The sequence below is a fragment of the Ascaphus truei genome, chromosome 4 (assembly GCF_040206685.1).
Source record: "Ascaphus truei isolate aAscTru1 chromosome 4, aAscTru1.hap1, whole genome shotgun sequence".
Taxonomy (NCBI): domain Eukaryota; kingdom Metazoa; phylum Chordata; class Amphibia; order Anura; family Ascaphidae; genus Ascaphus; species Ascaphus truei.
The window spans coordinates 289,577,571-289,601,629 of NC_134486.1; the positions used below are offsets into that span (position 1 = coordinate 289,577,571).

Consider the following 24,059-nt stretch of genomic DNA (forward strand, 5'->3'; position numbering starts at 1 on the left):
TCAGTGACTCTGTCACATATCCCTCTCCCCAGCGAAACATTGTCCTGTGGAGCGGCCCGTGCACCATTCCCGTGCACCAGCATCTTTGGCGAAAATGTCCGACGTCGGCCCTTCCCTCCCCCCTTTTTTTTTTCTTGCCTTCCAATTTAGGCATTTTCTTTTTGGGGTAATTACCAGGCCATCTGGGCCTGAGGACTGGTACCTCACTATCTCCTTGTGTTCAGAGTCTCCTTTACCCTGTAGAAGAGCCTTGACCTCGGTCATCTCATTGCATACACTCGCCAATGACTGTTTGGCCTTCTCTTGTGAAGACTGTAACTCTGTTTTAGCGGTGATGGTTTTTGGACCTTCCTCCATCAGCATACCTTCAGTGTTGGGTTCCACAATATTTATCTTTAGTACTTCAACTGGGTCGGGATTCTTATTAACCTGAAGTGCACCCCATGGCACCTCTCTTTTACCATCAACAGACTCATAGGCTTGGGCCTTTCTGTCTTGACTCTTTAACTTACTCTGTTGAGAGAGTCGCTGGACAATCTGTGCGGTCTTTTGCCTCTTAGGATCACGGGCACACTTCCATCTCATTCGCGACTGTCTCTTCACAGTGGCTGCCCTCATGGCAAGGAATCCATTTTGGGTCCCCTGGGCACTGTAGTATGATTGGATTCTTACTGTGCTACTGCATCGCCACTTGGCCTTCACCTTCTGTGCCGTGTGGTAAGTAGACTGTAGTACTGCAACGGTATCACGGTCATGCTTCATGGTGCGTCTCCCTTGCTTTATCTCTACCGCCACCTTTTCCTTGGACTGCTTCAGTGACCCAAACGTCTGTCTTGGGGTTGTAAGCTTTTCCTCCAGCTTAATCTGAGAAACCTCCTGCTGGGCAGCAGTAGAGTCCAACGTAGCGTCCCGCTCAGTCTTCAGAGTCTCAAGCTCCTTGACTAGGTCACACTTTTGTTTCTCCGCCATCTTGCGGCCAGCACACTCAGACTCCAGGTCCTTCCTCAGGTCTTGAAGCAGTCCTTCTGCCTTTCTTCTTTCACTCAGTGCGGCTGCTAGTTCATCTTCGTTAGAATTAAGTCGCGATTCTACGTCTCCTAGCGGACTCAGAGCAAGGCTTAAATCAGTCTCTGTTTCTTTATTCTGGACCTGCAGCTGCTGCTGCTCCTCCCGGACCTTGTCCAGCTCCAGCTGTAGCCGGGCCCCCTCATTGGTCGTGTAGTTCAGTCACTTGTGGATATCAGCCATCTCGGTTTCATGGTGCAATATCAGGTAGGCCACCTGACGGACGGACACTTCCTCCCTCTTGGAGCGCTGCATCTCGCGCTCAGCCATCTGCATCTGCAACTCTTCAATCTGATGCTGCCAGTCCCCTCTCAGGGCTTTCACCTCTTCCCGGTGCTTGCTCTGGGTTTGCATCAGCGCCTCCTTCATCTTTTGGAGCTCTGCAGTTCTTGTTGCTAGGATCGCTGCTGCTTCTGTTTTCCAGGCGTCTTTCTCCTTGGTATACTGACTCATTGGGATGGCGCTGCCTCTCTGCTTCTCCAGCTCTTGCTTCAGTCTTTGGACCTTCTCATATTCCCTCTCACACAGAGTCACCTGGCTTCTAAGCTCCGCCTTCAGCGATGCTCTTGTGGTGCTCATGGTGACCTTCAGCTGCTCCTGGGCGAGGCATTCTTTTTCCGGCTTTTTCTCTGCATTCTGCAGAGCAGCCTGCACTTATAATTTTTCTTGCGCCAATTGCGTCTTCACTTTCTGCGCTTGGTGAAGCTTCTCAGTCCCATCACTGACCTGACCAGTCAGGTTTAAAACCTCTTCTTTCAGGTTTATATTCTCCATTTTCACAGTCTCTATATCCCTTAGGACCATCTCATTGGCTTTCTTCAAAGTACCCAGCTCTGTAGTTAGACAGTGGCCCTCCTGGCGTGAGAGCTCCAGCTCTGTTTTGAGCGCTCTAGCTTCTTGGTGAGAAACTTCTAAGTCTTTGATGAAGTTTTGCACATCTCTCTGGGACATCTGATAGCATAGTCTCCAGTCAGGACTTGTTCTCTCTGATTCCATGTTAGCAATTGCGGTGTTGGCCTTATCCAAACTTGTCTTCAGCTCCTCCAACTCACTCCGTAAGAGATGCTCTGTTTTCTTTAACGCCTCATTCTCAAGTATAGCTGGGAGTATACACCTCTGTACCTCGGCGTTTGCTTCTCGCTCCCTATTCAATAGTTCCTGCAAGACATCATAATCACGGTGGGCAGTTTGGAGTGCAGAAATTAAGGCCTCTTTTACCTGGATCAAGGATTCAGCTTCCCTTTGCTCCTTTTCCTTTGCCACCATTCTCGTGACAATTCTGCCCATCACTCCAGACTGCAGCACATCTCGGTGGCTTGCTGACGTCTGTTGTCCTGATACCGCAGGCTCAAGTGGTTCGGTCACTTCCTCGGTGACTTGAAAAATATTTTTCTTCTTTCTCTTTGTTTCATTAGTTCCAGAGACATCAGTGGTACTGGGCACACACACACTGGTCACTTTTGCACCTTTCATCTGCGGGTACGTCTCTCTTCTCGGGGCCACATATGCGTCGTCATCATAATCATCATATGGCCTGAAGGGACACTGTTTTGTATGGTTATATAGATTGCAAAACTGACACATGACGGCGGCCATTTTAAAACCCCGTTTTTTTTGGTGTTTTTTTTCACACCCGATGAGGCAGACTTTGCACAATACACGTAAGTTGTACTTGCTTTACAATATTTGAACCTTCTAGGTTCTTCTTAGGGCAACTTCTTTGCAAAAATCCATTTTCACTTTCTTTCTTACCAGACAGGGCAAACTTTACTCACAGCACTTGCTAGCTGCAAATTCACTCACTTCAGCAAAAGGCATTAGCTTTACACAGCAATCCTTTCATACCCGACGGGGCAAAATTTACACTCAGCGCTTGCTAGCTGTAACTTCCATGCTTCAGCAAAAATTAATTTTTAATTTTTAGCTTGAGTTCAGTGTCTCAACACATCTTCATCTACTGACCCCCAGAGGCGTAGCATCCTACTTCTGACACCACCTGTGGCAGGACGGCCTCGCGGCGGGGTCAGTAAGACGCTAGACACGATGGGAAACGTTCAATTATAGTGGTTTATTAGCCACAACCAAAATAAAGTACGGTGCACTGTCCCTTTAAAAACTACTTTCTAGAAATTAAAGCCTGTTCCCGTTAGGGAAACTAACTCACTTCTTGAGCCCTTACTAACAGCTAACCTGGTCATGCCCAAAACATATGCTACACAAAGGATAACCAATAAGCATAATAATAAAGTCTTATCTGTAAAGCAGCTCCAACAGCAAACAGGAACACGGTTCCGGGGAGCAAGCTGTGTCCAGCCTCACTGCAATCTGTATCTTTATCTTTACCCTGGGTTGGGGTCCCAGCAGCAAAGCTCCTCGCAGGACTGGGGGACCAGAGCAGCAGCAGCTACGGCTTCCTAGCCGGGAGAAGTCTCTCCACCCTCACGTGGAAAAACAAGCTCCTTGTGTGAGCAACTTCCTGCTTTTTAAACCTGCAGTCTCTCAGGCATCCTGCTTAATTAGGCTGCAGGTGTATGCAGATCTCCAACTGTAGGTTAACTGGTTTAGTGCTGGAAAGTACACACATCCTCCATTCCAGCTTACTGAGTCAGTGACTTTGTCACAATATATATATTGTCTTAGACATGTCTGCAACCCTGCCTTTCAAACATTATCACCTCGCATACAGTGCTCCCACTGCAGCAAGGGATTCTGGGAGATGACATGCAAATGAGCACACAATGTGTCACCTTTTGCCTGGACTATCCATTCACATGGAGCCCATTTAAGCTGATGTATCGCCGTTCACACAGCTTTTAAACACAGCATGGGACTAGCAAAGCAGCTTCGCCGGGAGCTGCCAGGATCAGAGCGCTTGCCAGGGCAGCCTTGAGAGCTGAGAAGGCATGCTCACACTCCAGTGACATGGTTAGTCAGGTCAGTCAGGGGTTTGACCAGGGCACTGTAGTGTGGTTCAAACTTGCAGTAATACCCGGCGGTCCCCAGAAAGGCTAGCACCTCATTCTTGGTCTTGGGAACCAGCCACCCCACAATGGCTTCCCCCTTCGCGGGCTCAGGCTTGAGTTGCCCCCGCCTACCCTGTGCCTGAGGTATACAACCTCTGCCATGCCTATTTGGTATTTGGCCGGCTTTAGCGTTAGCCTGAACTCCTAGATGTGGGCTAGGGTCGCCGCTACATGGGTAAGATGGAATTACTAAACACCGCTAAGTCGTCCATGTACGCCCGAGTATACTCCTGCATTCTCTCCAGCCAGCAATTAACCAGATGCTGGAAGGAAGCCAGTATGTTCTTCATCCCAAATGGCATGACTGGAAATTCGTACAAACCACTCGGGGTGACGAAGGTCGACTTCTCCCTCGCCTCCTTGGTCAATGGGATCTGCCAGTATTATCGGCTCAGTTCCATGGTGAGCTCGTCTAACAGCTTGTCCATCCGAGGCATGGGTTAGGCATCAAACACGGTCTGAGCATTTAACAGTCGGTAGACCATGCAGATCCAGGTGGTTCCATCCTTTTTAGGGACAAGGACCACTGGTGAGGCTCAGGGACTCTGGGACCTGGAGACTACCACCATCTCCAACATTTCCTCAATCTCCTTCTCCATGCTCCACTTTACCTTCACAGACACACGGTACTAGAATTTACGGAGGAGCCTCTGATCACCAGTTTTGACCGGATGATCAGTGAGGTGAGACCATCCAAACTTGTCCGTGAACAGACTCCCATGCCTTTATAACAACTCTTGTGTCTGCTTCTGTTGGAAAGCCGCGAGCTGGGACACTACACCCACATACTCTACAGAGTGTCCCTGCCTGGCTTCCCCTATTAGATCGGGCAGAGCTCTGATCGCCATGTCTCCCGATGGTGGGCTACACACCGCCATCACCACCAGCCTAATCACATGGTATTCTTTTAGCATGTTGATATGGTAGCTTCAATGTCTACCTAACTCCTGATCCAGAGCTACAGTATCACGTAATTTGACTCGTTCACCTGCTGGATTACTAGGTACGGGCCAGACCAGGCAGCCAGGAGCTTGTTCTGGCGAGTCGGTTTTAGAACAAGCAAATACTGCCCCGGGATGAACTCTCTACTATGGGCATTTCTGTCATACCAGCGCTTCTGCGTGGTCTGAGCTCCTTTGAGGTTAGACTGTGCTAATCCCATCAGATCGGCCAACCGATCTCTGAGCTCCACCACATACTGAAGCACCATCGTATCCCCTGTGGTGGTCTCCCCCTCCCATCCCTCCCGTAACAGGTTGAGCGGTCCATGGATCTGGCACCTGTATAGAAGCTCGTTGGCTGAGAAGCCGGTAGATGACCAGTATGCGAACAGTAGGTTCTGCAGGTGTGCTTCCCAGTCCCCCCCTTCGGCCTCCACAAATGCCGCAGCATTTGTTTCAGGGTGCCATAGAAATGCTCACAGTCCATTGGTCTGGGGATGGTAGGGGGTCGTGCAGAAAGGGGTCACCCAGCACGCAGCCCAGAGACTCTGAAGACTCATGAACTGTTCTCCCAGGTCAGTCAGGATCTCACTAGGGAAACTTACCCTGGTAAAAATATTTATAAGCGTCTCAGCCACCATCCGGGTGTCAATGGAGGAAAGAGCCACCGCCTTCGGGTACCTGGTCACAAAGACCACAACCGTTAAAATATTCCTTTTCCCTGACCTACTGGGGATCATCACAGGCCTGATGATGTCTACCGCCACCCACTGGAAGGGTCCCCCGATCACTGGTAGCGGCCTCAGAGGAGCCTTCGTCTGATTGACTTGCCTACCCCCTTGATGGCAGGTATCAAAGGTGTGGTAGAGCGCCGATGCCTCCCGCGATACCCCAAGGCCAGTAGAAACTCTGGGTAAGCCTGGCTCTCGTACGGGTAATCCCCTGATGCCCTGCTAGCGGAATCTCGTGCGCTAAGTACAGAAACTGCACTCGGTACTTACTAGGTACTACTAACTGACATTTGGCTGTCCGTGGTCTGACCAGAGCAGCTGGGGCTTTTTCCCAGTATAAGAGTCCATGGCTCCACAGGATCCGCTCAGATTGGGGCTCAGAGGACGGTTCAGCAGCATGCTCCCTCATACCCTCCAAACTCATGTCCATCAGCACGGCATCTCGGAGCATCTGACTCTGCTCCAGCCCACTGGCCCTGGTCACACAGTCAGGGATATCAGTCACAGTCAAGGCAGGCTCTGCTCGTCTTACCCGGTCAACTTCCTCCAGAACGTCCACGACTGGAGGCTCTAAGGTCAGGGAAGCGATGGGTTCAATATTGGGACCCTGAAGTTTGGGGCAACGTAGACGTACACTGGGGTGGTTGAGATTGAATCTGTTGTAATGTGAACAAAAAGTTATTTGTGTCCTCTTGGCTCATTAACATTCCAGTGGGTGGGGTTGACATTCCACAAAGTACAAGCACATGTTAACCCTTAGCATGCTGGACCTGTGCAGAGGGGAGAAGTTCTTAGGGTCTCAGGCTGTCCGCCTTTGGGGCAATGCAGACTGGGGTACAATACAAGTATCACCATATCCTTATATCTCCAACAGCAGCGTTTATTCCATGAAGCGACCCCATATTAGACCGAGTGGACTGCAAGTGCACAGCACAGATACAGTAGGCGGCAGTGAATCGGGTGTAGAGGACAGCGCTCACATTACGCTACAACTGTATCCTGCTGAAGGGAATTACGTGGCGGAAAAACGTTCGTGTTAAAGAGCACAGGAACTTCAACCATCAAAACAGCGTCTACTCCCTGAGGAAAATCCGTTGCCAATCGGACGGACCGCAGGTGCACAGCACTAATAGACTATGGATCGGGTAAGAGGAGAATCCTTTATATCAAGACGCACCATTTTATACACTGTGCATAAACGCTGAGATAGATCCAGCAGGAATTAAGGTGATACCGGGACGTGTATTGTTGAAATTGCATCTGCTCATGTAAGAGCATACTCAAATTGTATCTATACTAGCTCCACAGCTAGACTGACACCTAATCTCTGTTCTGGTCTCCAAACTTGGTATGGTACCTGGACCATCACTACAGGTCAAAGGCCCCGGCAGCAGTCCCTGCTCTTCCCCAGCCCTCTAGCAGGACCAGGGAAAAGGTGATCACTCACTCTCCCCCTTAGGGAAGAGGACCAGGGCCTGCCAGGGCACAGCATCCGTGCATGATATCTTGTCTCTCTCAATGGTAGAGACACTACTGAATTTGGGGTTGTACCTCCCTTAAGTACAGTAGGGGCAGAACACACACCTAGTCACACCTCCTCCCTTGTCACTCAAGGGACTGCATGTGTGGAGAAAACCCATCATTAGTACTGGCACAGCCTGCTCTTAACTGAACTTGCATGCCAGTGAGAGCAAAATGGTAGCCAGAAACCAGCAATGGCTACACATTGATTATATGTTAATCGGGACTTCTTTGGAATAGATATTGTTATATATAGAATAGCAAAGCAAAAAGGGGTCTGCGCTTGAGCTGTCACTCAAATGAAGAGATGTAATCCGCTTGCAGCTAACACGTAGGGGGTCACTCCTCAAAAGGCCCCTATAAAGGGAGAGTACCCCCAATGAAGGGGGAGTCTCCCAATGGAAACAAGAAAACAAGGTACGCGAAGCTTCGTGTACCTTGTTTTCATATATAGAATAGCTTAATCAATGTTTAGTTATTCAATTATTGTATATTTTATTTTTCATATGTATTTTATTAAATGTGTATTTTATACTCCATAGCAGTGTTTCATATACTTTATCTTCAGGCACCTCGGCAACTTTAGCTTTAAATTAGATCTTATTTCATGCGCCAGATCTCTCCTGGGTGTAATAGTATTGTATGTCTTTATTTATATCGCGCCAAAAGTGTACTCAGCGCTTCACAAAGAATACAGTACAGGGAATTATAATAATATATTAAGCGTAGCAAAATCAGACAATTGGAAAGGAAATCCCTGCCCCGCAGAGCTTACAATCTAAGAGGTATGATGGGAGTCTTACAGAGACAGTAGGTGAGGGAATAAGTGCTGTAGATGGCAGTGCTTGGCCACAATGGGTGGTAGGAGTGACTGTGGATGTGGGACAATAGCCATGAGTGCAGGCTATTGGGATGCTTGATTTGTGGGGCAAGTTTTAAGGTTGGTCAGGATTAAATCAGACGGTTAACACCATTTGCATGGGAGGAGATGGCAGGGAGGCGTGGGTGAGAGCAGGTGTGTTTATTTCTGGGTTCAGGATTAGGAGAGATATCCCCAGCTACAGGAAGGAGTAGAAAGAAGGTGTGAATAGAGGATTTGTGGGGGTGCTTTTTATTGAGGAGTAAAGAAGTTGTTGTGAAAGAGGTGTATAAATAATGGTGCAGTGTAGACTGAGGCCGAGTTTATAGTACTGGCTATGGCGACTGCGACGTTGCGCAGCGATGTATCAAGTACATGTTGTCCATCGCAGGTGCCCATAGCGGGCGCGACCACAACTGTGACCGCGTGACATCAGCCGTCGTGATCGCTGGAAGACAGAAGATTTTGATATTTACAAGGGGTGATGTAACAGGCACATGAACGGTGCAGCCAATTAGGGCGAATGACAATTATCAACTATGGGGACATACTGCTGCGGCACAGTTTATTCGAGCATTTGCCCGTTCTGTGCCGCAGCAGTAGCCTGGCGCGCGCCCGAGTGTGACGGGCGCGCGCCGAAGCAGCGGAAGAGCGCCCTCCGATCGGGGCGCTCTCCCTCCCGCTGCCGGGTCCGCCGGGTCCCCCGGAACCCCCTGCCGCCGTCCCGCAGATCGCGGGACACCAGGGCTCCCTCGGGGAGCCCTGGACGCGCGTGCAGGGGGCGCAGGCTCCCGAAGACGCGTGACCGCGCGTCTATGACGCGCGGCACGCCGAGGGGCGGCCACTAGCAAGCCGGGAAATCTCCCGGCTTGCGGATCTGGCCGCACTGCGATAAAGTGTGTCGCCAGTGTAGTATATGGCTCAGCACCCCAAACCCACCTTAGCAACCTTGATAACTCTACAATTCAATATGCCGTTTTGTTCTCTAATGCAACTACAACACACATCACTGCTAAATGCTCAAAGAACTAGATTGGTCATAACTTGAGTCTACACGCAAAGTTCATCTCTCCTGTCTTGCCTTCAAATACTTTCTGGGGAGGCTACCCATCTATCTGAACAAGCTCCTCACCCCTACCACATGCAGCACTTATCATCTGAGATCTGACTCCAAAAGACTGTTCATGGTCCCAAGGTTCAGCAAAGTATCCGTCAAATCTGGAACATTCTACCGGAGACTCTCACAGCCACCACCAGTCTAAGTTCTTTCAAAACTAAGGCTGTCTCACAAGTTAATCTGGTCTGTAACTGTTATATACGACTATAATATATATTATCTCTAACTGTGCATGCAATGTCTTGTATATAATGTATACCCCATTCACTTATGTAACTATGTATTTGTAACCATGTATTATTTGTCATCTTAACTCTATGCCCAGGACATACTTGAAAACGAGAGGTAACTCTCAATGTATTACTTCCTGGTAAAACATTTTTATAAATAAATAACAATTAAGGGAGGGGTCTGCCTATTCCGCTCATACCAGGTAGTTGTTAATTAAAGATCAATGGCAGATGGGCTTAACTTTGATAGAAGGGTTCCAATCAAACAAACATACCAGGTAGTTGTTAATTAATGATCAATGGCAGATGGGCTTAAATTTGATAGAAGGGTTCCAATCAAACAAACATACCAGGTAGTTGTTAATTAAAGATCAATAGCAGATGGGCTTAAATTTGATAGAAGGGTTCCAATCAAACAAACATACCTGTGTGAGGAAATGAAATCAGAATGTTAGTCCATAGTATTCAGTATGCATCTAGGTTTAAGGATGTTAAAAGATGTAGAGAGCATCCACAGATGATAACTCCAGTATTAACTCCACACACACTTTATGTGCCACTTTGGGGTGACACCGCCATAATACCCATCTAGGGTCCTATTCTTTTCACTACTAACCTACAGTAAATAACACATTCTAGGGGTATCCTAACTACGTACCAGATATTATACTTGCCCCTGGACTTGAGGGACCTGGAGGCTTGACTGTGTATTCAAACTGCTGAACTTCAGTACAGTTAGAAGACATAATCCAGCTTGATACTAAACTACTGTATATGAAACTAGAGCAATGCTAATTTAATAGAGAGGAACAATTCAATGGTAACATAACGCATGAACACCTAAATTCTTCTGGAGACGAGAAATAGCTGTGTAAACCGGTTAATGACACATTCTATACACAGTTACAAAACAGTACAAACACATAAGCATACAAACTAAGAGAGATAACACTAATGATGCAATGCGAAGAATACAGAAAACAGAACAAAAGTACCCAATCTAAACCTTAACCTAACATTCACCCAAAACCTGACAAACACTGGAATGGACAGGTAATGTACTGCCACTATCCTGTCCAAAGTCACAGAGGGCCACATGGTTGTGGCTACATAGTGCACCTATATTGCACCCAGTTTCCAAACAGCAGAAATGGAAAATCCTTTTTACAATCTCAGGCCAAATCTGGTGGACACCCAAAGGCCATAGCTACACTGTAATTGGCAACACCAAACATATGGGGTATGGAGGCAGAAGGATGAGGAAGAGAAAGAGGTGAATGAGACATGATGGAGAGAGTACTAAAATACCAATTGACTTATATCACACCTTTATGCAATACAGTACGTGGAGAGATAGATGCCTGTGAACAAAACGGAGATACCTGGGAAATATGCTAATTTAATACATTTGAATATACTTTGCATATACAAATTAGCATATTTCCCTGGTATCTATGCCTTTTCTTTGAAGCGTTGTTAGGGAAAATGCCTCTTTTGTATATATCATTGTAACTAACGTTTGTTATAGTTACCACAATGCCTTTGACTTCAACAGGGAATTTTGTCCAAAAACACCCCGATCGGCCACCAGCTCATACAGTACAGTATAGAGTAAGCCCTCAAGGCCTTTATTCAATATCCTGTGAAACCTTTTATCTATGCTGGATAAAAGCTTCATCCTATTCATATTTGGAACTAGACTCCAGAACAGAATAGAGAAGAGGCTCATGCTGCTGTCTCTATAAATCTCCCAACATTCCACTTAGATTGTAAGCTCTCTAAGGCAGGTATTTCCTTTCCTACTGTCTGACTTTGTTGCACTTATTATATTATAATTTTCCGTACTGTATTGTCTCTTTTGTAAAGCTCTGAGTACACTATATAAAGATATACATATATACAAGAGGCTTCACAGCGTATTTAATGAGGCCTAAAACATCTAATCTTATGTTATCACATCAGTCCTTCATTGCCTCTGCAGAACATCCAAATGGGATAGAATGTCTCATTACAATAGGATCCGCTTGTTTATTTTAACTCGGCTCATTAAACTGCAGGATCCCATAACACCTCATAAATGTGACATATCACTCAGACCGTGACTAGGAAGGAATGTTTCTAGGTATTATCAGGAGCTGTTATTTTGGGAAGCTGATTCATGGACGTAAACACCTTAATGAAGCTCACGCATGGCAAAAATAAATAAACATGTAGGGCACACAGATATGTAGCATGTCTGCTACTGTAAGATCTGACTAAGAAGGTTTGTGAAAGCACATTCAGAGCTGTTCACTCTGCAGCAGAACAGATAGTATTAATGAAGTGGATGTACAAGAACAAGAACTTGTAAGTTAAATGCTTTATATAATGTACAGATGCAGCGGCCGTTATTCGAACAAATCACGGCGCCGTTTTCGTGTGCGCTGCTGTACTCCACGTGGCATTAACGCGGCCAATCACCCCTGGCACCCGTGTCTATCGTGGTTGCTTTGTTTGAATTTCATGGATTTGTTTCTTTGTGTGCAATGAAATGAATTAATTTTAATGTGTACTGTGTCAATTTCAGGTGTTTTAAAAACAGAACACTAAAATGCAATTTTCTGCACTCGCCTGCACTCGCGTCTTAAGGCGGTACGGTTGGAAGAAATCACGCCATGACGTGGGTATTCCGAGGTATACAACACGTGAAGTGTTTTCGAATAACGGCCGCTGCATCTGTATTGTTAGGTGTTGAGCCACTTACAATACTAATGGGTTGCAGAAAAAGATATGAGATTGAAGGAGTGATGACTTTGTCATTCACTTTTAGCTTCATACAAATTACTTTGTGAGGCCTCCAAAGGAAACATTCTTAACACATACAGATTTATTGAATAAGATTTGTATGGATATTTGCTGCACATATTAAAACTAATAAGGTTCATGGAAATATCAACAATAGAGACAGCCCACGCAAGACCTGCAGAAAAATAAGGAAAGAAAATACAAACAGCGGTGTGTGGCTATAACAAAGAATAATAATTGAACTAATTTACTTTGTGATTAAACACGTCCCATCTTCAATTCTTAAAAAAAAAAAAAAAAAAACACTCATGACATGACGTCCAAACACAATTGTAACATTTTTGCACAGGAACACAACATCGCCAAATGAATGAAAAAGGAAGCCCTCTCTCCTTATATACCACAAAATTATCTAACCTATTCAACTCATGGTGATACGTTTTCAACGAAGAATTATACACGTAGAAATATTAATTATGTATGCAAAAATAGGTCAATAGTTTTGTAGACTACAAGGAGAGAGAGGGGGGGGCTGTTCACTAAGCAGTGATAAGTGCTTTTAAGTGGGATAAAAAGCCATGATAGCGCGATACTGCACTGTTATCACTGCTTTGTGAATCTCACAGCAGGCAGTGTCACGCTATAAAGGCAGTTATCTCACGTAAAAGCACTTATCACTGCTTTGTGTATAGCCCCCAGAAAACCCACTTATCACTGCTTTGTGAATAGGCCCCACAGAATGTATTTTGTGCAAATTAAATGTTTTTTTGGCAACAAATCTTACATTTTATTGCGTTCATTTGCATTTCATGTTTTGGGCCGATTTTGCATTGCAAAACTCGCAGTTTGATAAATAGACCCCATAGTGTTGTTTTCATGGGCCAAATGCTACTAATGAAGACAATGCACACTTTATTCTGATGTACGTTTATTAGTATTCAGCAACAATACCAGGAAAGCTGCAAGTGTTGATATACATGATTAGCCCCTGCAGGATCCAACATTAAATTATCATTGCCTACCAGGTCTCGGTGAAGCACCCAGTTTGCGTGAAGATAATGGATTCCATCCAGGATCTGATAAAGTAATGACTTGACCATCGATCTTGGCAACTGCACCGGCTTTTTATTCGCTTTTGAGGCACGATGAAACTTGATAATATGCTAGGATTGAAACATACACAACCATCTTATTTCCAACTTCTAAACTGCTCTATAAATCTTTTCCTTAAGTTTAGAACAAAAAGAAGTGCCAGTTCCGAATCGTGTTCCTGTGTTCATAATATATGTGCAGTGTTCACTCGGATACAGTGAATACAGGTATACTTGAAAATTGTACACATATAGTAATAATAATAATAGCATGTTCTTGTATAGTGCTGCTAGTTATACGCAGCGCTTTACAGAGACATTTTGCAGGCACAGGTCCCTGCCCCGTGGAGCTTACAATCTATGTTGTTGATGCCTGAGGCACAGGGAGATAAAGTGACTTGCCCAAGGTCACAAGGAGCCGACACCGGGAATTGAACCAGGCTCCCCTGCAACAATCTCAGTGTCAATCAGTGTCTTTACTCACTGACAGTAGATGTGGGAAATGAATCCCAAATAGGTGCTACTAATGTCTGGGTGATGTTTGCAATATAGCATTGAAGTCCAGGAGAGAGTTACACTTCAGATAGATGCATGTGCAGTAATGGGCTTGAATGCTCCCCTTGTAGCCATAGTATAGGATATCAATATAATGGTACAGACTCACTGAGCCACTCCTTCTCCCCACAGTTTATAGAGGGAGGGAGAAGGAGGGGGGGGCGGGAAGGGGAGGGGGGGCTGGAGCACAAAGGAAACCCAAAGAGCCAAGTACGTGGTATATATACATACAGCGCTAATCTAATAGTGCACAAGTGCACAATATACACTGTAAGAAGGAAGAGTCTCTGCCGCTGTTTTAAAAGTACTAAATGGGCAATAGGCTCAAAAGACCTGATGATACATCACTTAATATATAGGGGGTCGGCTTACTAGTATGGTACATTCAGATTAAATTCCTAGCTATTGCGGGAGTTAAAGGAGCAGTGTAGCTGAATTGGGAACATGAACTAAATGAAATGGTTGATGGGTAGACTGTAGGCAAACATGACCAAACATAATGGTGGAGGACAAAATGGGATGATGATGTAGGAATGTAAGCCCTTACATGGAGCCGCCTCTATAAGTCAAAACGGTTCCGCTAGAGTGTATGACTCATTTAAGAAATAAATCCCTGGGTCCCACTTAAATAGTGAATACATCAACAACACTTATGTTCACAAATACTTTCTTGTTCTATAGGTAGATATATGAAACCTCCTCGGTCAGCTGTTGTCTAGACCTCAACATAAACACGGGGTGATCATAAGAATTGTTTATATATGAACACCTCGTTGAGGCCATTTGGATATAGTGTCTATAAGGTATATATCCACCTACATTCAACCTGCATCAAATGTCGGTCCCAATCTCCCTTCCTTTGTTCCCATAACACATGTTCAATGCCACAGAAACTCACTGATGTCAAGTCACCATTGTGAGCTTCATTGACATGTTTAGCCACTGGTACATCCTTGTTGTTCCTGATGGACCCTATGTGCTCAAGGACACCTATTTTTAGTTGTCTATGGGTTTTTCCCACGTACCTCTTACCACATTTACAGGTGATTAAATAGATTACTCCTGTGGTGAGGCAATTTATATAGTCCTTGATATAGTGTGTTGTGGATTTAGGGCCCAAAAAGGTCTTAGTTTTAGGTATGTAAGTGCATGCTCTGCACCTACCACAGGGAAATGAACCAGTGGGTTTTGCATCTCCTAGCCATGTTCTTGGTTGTTCTTCTTGGTAATGGCTATGTACTAATGTGTCTTGGAGATTGCGTGCTCTTCTACTTTTCATTGTGTGACTTGTCTTGAGAACCTGTTTAAGATCATCGTCTTCCATTAACACATGCCATTGTTTAGAAAGAATATTTCTAATGTTGTTCCATTGGCTATTGCATGTGCCAATGTATCTTATAATGTGATTAACGGTATCACGGCCCGGTCTTTGTCCGGTGACTAACAATTGTTCCCTAGGTACCCTTCTAGCTTTTTTGCAAGCTCTTTTAATGGACCCCCTGCTGTGTTCTCTCGCCAAAAAAGCGCTCAGTCATGTCCTTAGCCTGATAGTCAGATTCCTCCATACTGGAGCAATTACGTCTCAACCTTTGAAACTGTCCTTTTTTTTCCCTCCATTAACTCCGCGCCACCACCACCTAATTTTAAATACACTTGTGTTTATACCCTACACTCCCTGCTTATATTCCCTAGTATGTTTCAATAAAGTTTTTTTGTTTTGCGTCGTTAGGCACAATAGGCTACTAGCCTGGGACTATATTTCTGTCCCACCTATTGTTTGTCCTCATTGGGTGCAATTGTGGGTTTCTTGTCTAGCCAGGATCTTTACCCTGACTAGATTTCTATGTCCATATACTCCCTACCCTATGCACCGTGGGATTTTTATGTTAATAACGGTATCTTTTGGAGAGCGATAAGCATCTTGTGTGTTTTCATATTATTGGTAGAAGCTTGTTCTTCCTTTCGCTCATCAGCTCCCTGTGGGACTATAATGATTTAAAGAGTCACCAGATATACAATACCTTAGGCACCAATTAACGAAAAAAGACGGTGCAGAACAGCGCTAAAAAAATAATAACAACAATACTTGAAATAAATATTGCAGGCAGCCTGGCAAATACTGACTGTACAGTCAGAAAATGAACCACAGAGAAAAGAAAGAATTGCCAGCGCCAAATCAGTTCTTTGAATAATAATAACTCTGAATAAAAACCAAACCGTCTCTTGAAAAGTCCCAAAAGTGTCCTTGAACAGATAGGCAGTGAAGGGGTCAACGAACGGCTCACACCAAATGGTAGTGCAATATGTAAAAAAGAGAAGAAAACAAACAGATAATGGTGGAGTACGCCAAAAAAGTTGACATTAAAACATTAAAAACTCACACATGACAAACATAACACACAATAACAGACAGACACTAGCAAGGCTATAATCCTAACAAAAAGCTATTTAATATCATAGAAATACTGGGTTCCGGAGGATACAGCACTTAAGTCCAGAGGGGTAAAATTGAAACCCTACTTACAGGACAGTGGATGGTAAAAGCAGTAAAGCTGAAGATCTCTCAGGTGCTCTTCTCTGATGATAACTGGAGCTCCTTTAGGGATTGCCTCGTGTGGGCGATGGATGTTGAGTTGCACGAAAACCGGAACTTCCGGGTGGATGTGACGTCACACGCCGCGGTGTTACCGAAATTGCTGCTCTTCTTCCTCTCCTTTCCCCCCACAGCCTACACAACTGCTGCCAATATCCTCCACAACCAAACGAACAGCTCTAAAAACAGGATAATCTCCCAACGACGTTTCATGCACATACGTGCACTTCTTCAGGGGGTTCACACCATACTGGAGCAATTACGTCTCAACCTTTGAAACTGTCCTGTTGGAATGCTAGTCACCATATGTTGAGGGTGGTGACTATCTGCTACCAGCAGGCTGTTGGTAGATGTGGCCTTCCGAAAAATAGTGGTTTCTAGGCTCCCATCCTCTTTCTTACTTATTGTCAAGTCTAGAAAGTTAATTCTATGCTTACCCACTTCATAGGTCAGTTTAAGGTTGTGGTTGTTTGTGTTCAATACATCTATGAATTCACTCAATAGTGTCTCAGAACCACTCCACAGTAATATCACATCGTCAATATAGCGGGTCCACAATTCAATGTGGCCCGTAAATCTATCCAGGGCATCGCTGAAGACCACCGTCTCCTCCCACCAGCCAAGATATAAATTGGCATAGGTGGGAACGCATGTGGTCCCCATTTCTCTTAGGCACCAATTGTTACACACTTTATTTTCTGCAATTGTTACCATGAGTGGCTTTTTATCGTCTAGACCAGACTTTAGTGATTGGAAAAATGAGGCCTCTAGTGTGTTCTCTCTGGAGAGAAACCACAACAGACAATATTAAAGGTTATTTTTTGAAACTCAATAAAACCTATAAGCAACAAAGAAGGTTATGGTGGGAGATCACAAGTACGGAAAAGTATGTGATATCAGATTTGGTTCCTAGAGGCCTGAGGTTAAATTTACCACGTTCACACCACAACCTGGATGAGATCTCTAACAAAACCTGGGAGAATATACTTATTAGGCGTTCAACCGATCTTATGAAACTCCTATTAGAACACAGAATCCCAGCAAGTTCTTTTTGGGAACTCCTAATAGAGTATGATAATAAGAAACTACTCAAAGTTAACGAGGAAATATATGCACTTCTTGCAGAAACAAAGAAATGGAGTGACAATACAGAATTTGAAAATCTTGAAAAACGCCTCAAAATAAACATTGAGAAACTAACATCAGAAATCAAAAGTAGAAAGCAAAGTACATTTATAAGAGACTCTACTGATTTCAAGGAGGGGAATATCTTTAAATATAAGAACAAACAGACAAAAACATCTAAAGGTAGAACATATGGGTCTGAGACAGACTGGGAAACATCGGAAATAGACCCCTCTATAAGCACGATAGGGAGAGGTGGCCATCACTACGGTTCCTCACATAGTGCCACCCCTGACAACCCTGACTCTTTTTTAGAAGAGACTGGTATACCAACAGACCAACCCGTAAGAGGAAGACCAGGCGGGGAAAGGGAGGCCTTCGTAAGGGACAGAGCGGTATGGGGATACCGAGGACAGAGAACCTGGAGAGGTCAACCCAGAGGGACTCGGAGAAGACGACGCAGGTAGTCAATCTCTCAAAAAAAAACCCTTACCGCTGTACACATTAGTGTGCTATCAAAAGGTCTTTCCATCTCACCTACAAATCACCTCGATACTTTTGAGTGCATAAAAGACGTACATCTATTTTCTCATAAATTATTATTACATAAATTCTTTGCAAGACAACAAAGAAACCAATATCGTAATAAACCTTTCGAACACTTTGATGTAGCAGATTTTTCTTGCCTAAGGGCTATGAATAGCCTATTGGAAGAAAATGAGAGGGAACCAGGGGAGGGACCATTTACTGGACTGAGGAATCAATCCTAATTTACTCCACCAATGGAGACAAGCACAAACGTTGATATGTTTTCAAAACTAGTCACAGCAGATATTAAGAAATTGTCCCAATATACTGGCCCTAGTAATCTGAATCTGTCAGAACGCACTGCTCTTAAAGATCTGCAAAAGGATACAACTATTATTATCAAACCCTCGGATAAAGGGGGCAATGTTGTAATCCATAGACAAAGAAGCATATCAAAATAAATGTGCTCGCCTCCTGAGTGATAAAAGTGTTATACCATTCTTCCGAATGATCCTACCACTATCTTCTCTGCAGAGCTGAAAAAGATACTAATGGAAGGACTAAGAAACAAAGTAATCTCACAGCAAGAGTTAGATTTTATGTTAAGAATCCCCAAATAGCTACATTCTATCATCTCCCTAAGCTACACAAAGGCAAAATCCCCCCTCCAGCGAGACCGATTGTCTCGGGGATCAACAATCTAACATCTCACGCCAGCCAGTACCTAGACGTTGTATTACGCCCTTTGTTAACTCACTTCCCTCTTTCCTCAAGGACACTAAGGATGTGTTGTTGAGGCTAGAGGGCATAACTGTCCAGCATGGACCTTACTGGTAGGTTTAGATGTTAAGGGACTGTATACCAGTATTCCACACCACTATGGTATACAGTCTATATCATACTTCCTTAGGTCAAGGGGTAGGGATTTGGAACAGCACAATGACGTCATTGTACAGCTGTTACATTTTGTTCTAACAAAAAACTTTTTCCTATTCAACCACAGAATATATCACCAAATCCAGGGCACCGCAATGGGGACCACATGCGCTCCCACCTATGCCAATTTATATCTTGTCTGGTGGGAGGAGACGGTGATCTTCAGCGATGCCCTGGATAGATTTATGGGCCACATTGAATTGTGGGCCTGCTATATTGACGATGTGATATTACTGTGGAGTGGTTCTGAGACACTATTGAGTGAATTCATAGATGTATTGAACACATACAACCACAACCTTAAACTGACCTATGAAGTGGGTAAGCATAGAACTTTCTAGACTTGACAATGAGTAAGAAAGGGGATGGGAGCCTAGAAACCATTATTTTTCGGAAGGCCACATCTACCAACAGCCTGCTGGTAGCAGATAGTCACCACCCTCAACATATGGTGACTAGCATTCCAACAGGACAGTTTCAAAGGTTGAGACGCAATTGCTCCAGTATGGAGGAATTTGACTATCAGGCTAAGGACATGACTGAGCGCTTTTTGGAGAGAGGGCACAGCAGGAGGTCCATTAAAAGATCTTACAAAAAAGCTAGAAGGGTACCTAGGGAACAATTGTTAGTCACCGGACAAAGACCGGGCCGTGATACCGTTAATCACATTATAAGATACATTGGCACATGCAATAGCCAATGGAACAACATTAGAAATATTTTTTCTAAACATTGGCATGTGTTAATGGAAGACGATGATCTTAAACAGGTTCTCAAGACGAGTCCCACAATGACAAGTAGAAGAGCACGCAATCTCCAAAACACATTAGTACATACACTGGCGACACACTTTATTCGAGCTCGGCTAGTCCCACGAATTCGGGTATACCCGGGTGTATTGAGGTTTGTGACTGTTTTCTGCCCGAGTGCATTGAGGTATTTTCCAGGCAGGGATTGAAGCATTTTATTCCCGCTGGCTGCAATACTGCACAGTATATATATATATACTGCATTACAATTCATGAATTTATGCCACCTGGTAGACACGCGAAGCATTACAGCCTATTAAATCCTAATCATTATCATTTAACAGATCAGCCGCCCGTTAGCCAGGCATGAACCCAGGCTGGGAAGGCAAACGCAACGGGGCTTGTCAGAGGTGAGGAGCGGCGCATTCCAGGTATCTGCCAGGTACATACTGGGTATTTGCTCGAATAAAGTGTGTCGGTGCAGTAGCCATTACCAAGAAGAACAACCAAGAACATGGCTAGGAGATGCAAAACCCACTGGTTCATTTCCCTGTGGTAGGTGCAGAGCATGCACTTACATGCCTAAAACTAAGACCTTTTTGGGCCCTAAATCCACAACACACTACATCAAGGACTATATAAACTGCCTCACCACAGGAGTAATCTATTTAATCACCTGTAAATGTGGTAAGAGGTACGTGGGAAAAACCCATAGACAACTAAAAATACTTGTCCTTGAGCACATAGGGTCCATCAGGAACAACAAGGATGTACCAGTGGCTAAACATGTCAATGAAGCTCACAATAGTGACTTGACATCAGTGAGTTTCTGTGGCATTGAACATGTGTTATGGGGACAAAGGAAGGGAGATTGGGACCGACATTTGATGCAGGTTGAATGTAGGTGGATATATACCCTAAAGACACTATATCCAAATGGCCTCAACGAGGGGTTTATATATACACCATTCTTATGATCACCCCATGTTTATGTTGAGGTCTAGACAACAGCTGACCGGGGAGGTTTCATATATCTACCTATAGAACAAGAAGGTATTTGTGAACATAAGCGTTGTTGATGTATTTACTATTTAAGTGGGACCCAGGGATTTATTTCTTAAATGAGTCATACACTCTAGCAGAACCGTTTTGACTTATAGAGGCGGCTCCATGTAAGGGCTTACATTCCTACATCATCATCCCTCCCTCTATAAACTGTGTACAATTTTAAAGTATACCTGTTTTCACTGTATCCGAGTGAACACTGCACTTATATTATGAACACAGGAACACGATTAAAGAGGATATTTATCAATCATCCTTTACTGCAAAAAAATATGTGTAATTATTTGGCATCACAATATGTAGGTGATACATGGTATTCTGGCAGAAACTATTTCCACATTACCAGAAAAATATATTCAGGATTGTAAGCTATTTTCAGTCCAGTATAATTTTGGCCAAGCTGCTAACAGAAAAACCTCCTTTGCAAGGATTCAGCATTAGAGCTTCTATCAACATAGAGCTCAGAATGAGTTAAGTATCAGGGACCATTCAATTAGCCTCCTCCTACTGTGAGGTAGGGTATTTAAGGAAGGAGTGGACTAGACCTTACTACCACTCCTGCCCTGACGAAGCGTAATTTCCTACGCGGAATGGACCGTCGGTTTTAGATGACGTCATTCTTCTGACGTCGGTGTTGGTGACCCGTGGTGTTACGAGCTCCAGTGTACCGAGGATATTGACACACACCCGGCTGTACTGGTAGTATCCCTGGCACACATATATCCTTTCCTTTCTGCTTATACCTACTTACCTGACGCATTAGGCTATGTGCGAGTAGCAATGTTTACATGGATATGATTCATTCATCTGGCTCACGCTGGGATATCTGAGGGGTTGTAATTGAATCCAGGAAACAGGCTATTTGAAGTGTTTAAATGCTTTGTGTATACACCAGCAGCACTATTTCTCCTGTTTTTCCCTTGGAGTGTTACTGAACATATTATCCATATTCCTACATTGTATCAGTTCGTAGCAAGCTTATAGGTTAGCAGACTTTTTAGCGATTTGGGTTATGTTACCACACACATGAATTGTTACACTATATCAGTACCCCTATTATTTTTTAGGAGCCAGTTGACATACTGTCAGTGTGAATGAAGGTAATCAGCGTTTATACAATATACTATTAGGAGCTCCAAACCAGCAACCTCTGTGTGTCTCCTTGGATATATTTCATGTTTGACACTATAACAGTACATATTTTGAGACATTATCTCCTTTATATGAGAGGTTTTCATGGTGGGCTTTGGAGGAGCCTTTTTCCTCCATTAACTCCGCACCGCCACCACCACCTAATTTTAAATACACTTGTGTTTATACCCTACACTCCCTGCTTATATTCCCTAGTATGTTTCAATAAAGTTTTTCTTTGTTTTGCGTCGTTTGGCACAATAGGCTACTAGCCTGGGACTATATTTCTGTCCCACCTATTGTTTGTCCTCATTGAGTGCAATTGTGGGTTTCTTGTCTAGCCAGGATCTTTACCCTGACTAGATTTCTATGTCCCTGGAATGGAACTGGGACAACTCACTGGTGCAGTATGCCTAGATTTTGCAAAGGCTTTTGATACTGTTGATCATGCTATCCTGCTTAACAAACTCCAGAGCTCTGGAATAGGGAAGCATGCTTTAAACTGGTTTCAGTCCTACCTATCAGGTAGATCCCAACATGTGTCCATCTCAGGCTCTAACTCCAACCCCCTGGATATCACCAGTGGTGTCCCGCAAGGCTCTGTTCTGGGGCCCCTACTCTTCTCAGTGTTCATCAATGATCTTCCCACAGCTTGTAAGGAAGCCTCAATACACATGTATGCAGATGACACAATCCTATATGCACGCAGCCATAGCCTCTCTGACCTTCAACACATACTTCAGTCTGACTTTTTGAGACTCGAAAACTGGATTTCCCACAACAAACTGTTTTTAAACACTGACAAAACTGTAACAATAGTATTTGGGACCAAGACTAAATTTTTAGAGCTTCCAGCGACTGAGCTCCAGAATAGAACCAACGCTAACACCACCCTAACCCCTGTCACTAGTTTTAAATACCTGGGCATATGGTTTGACTCCCACTTAACATTCGGGATGCATATTGATACCCTGACAAGCAAGACCTATGCCAAACTAGGGGTACTTTACAGGAACAAATCCTCCCTAAGTCTCCTGGTCAGAAAGCGTATCGCACAGCAGATGTTAATGCCAATTATTGACTATGGAGACATAGTATATGGCTCGGCACCTCAAACCCACCTTAGCAAACTTGACACCCTATACAATTCAATTTGTCGTTTTGTTCTCCAATGCAACTACAACACATATCACTGCGAAATGCTCAAAGAACTAGATTGGTCATCACTCGAGTCTAGGCGCAAAGTTCACCTGTCATGTCTTGCCTTCAAATTCTTTCTGGGCAAGCTACCCAGCTATCTGAACAAGCTCCTCACCCCTACCACATGCAGCGCTTATCATCTGAGATAAGACTCCAAAAGACTTTTCATGGTCCCAAGGCTCAACAAAGTATCCGGCCGTTCCTCCTTCTCTTACCGTGCACCCCAAAACTGGAACAACCTACCAGAGAATCTCACATCCACCACCAGTTTAAGTTCTTTCAAATCTAAGGCTGTCTCACATTTTAATCTGGTCTGTAACTGTTTCATACGCCCATAATATATATTTTCTTTAACTGTGCATTCAATATCTTGTATATAATGTATACCCTGTTCATTTATGTAACTGAATTTGTAACCATGTGTTATTTGTCTTAACTCTGTGCCCAGGACATACTTGAAAACAAGAGGTAACTCTCAATGTATTACATCCTGGTAAAATATTTTATAAATAAATAAACTCTGCTTATCCGCCTCTCTTGATCTACATGCCCCGCTTTCTCTCTGCTGTCCTCGCCCTTCTAACCCCAGACCCTGGCTAAATTCCCAAATGCGCATGCTGCGTTCCTCCGCTTGTTCCTCTGAACGTCTCTGGAGGAAATCTCACACTCACGCAGACTTCCTTCACTACAAATTTAGTCTATCCTGTTTCAACTCTGCCCTATCTCAGGCTGCTTTTCCTCACTAATCAACATGCAGACGTCTAACCCATGCCAACTCTTCTCTGTCTTTGACTCTCTACTCAGACCACCCTCAG

The 24,059-nt window shown here is 44.3% G+C and overlaps 1 protein-coding gene across 7 annotated transcripts in view; it reads right to left on the bottom strand.

Moving 5' to 3' along the window:
• Positions 1-24,059, bottom strand: part of CDK19 (cyclin dependent kinase 19) — a 285,352-nt gene that overhangs the window by 109,158 nt on the left and 152,135 nt on the right. For 6 of the 7 annotated variants that reach the window (XM_075597622.1, XM_075597621.1, XM_075597620.1 and 3 more), the window contains exon 4: positions 13,294-13,434. The exons of the other annotated variant lie outside the window; for it this stretch is intronic. In XM_075597622.1, coding sequence (XP_075453737.1) covers positions 13,294-13,371 — 78 coding nt within the window. In that variant the 5' untranslated portion in view covers positions 13,372-13,434. The remainder of the gene's footprint in view (positions 1-13,293; positions 13,435-24,059) is intronic. 7 annotated transcript variants of the gene reach the window in all.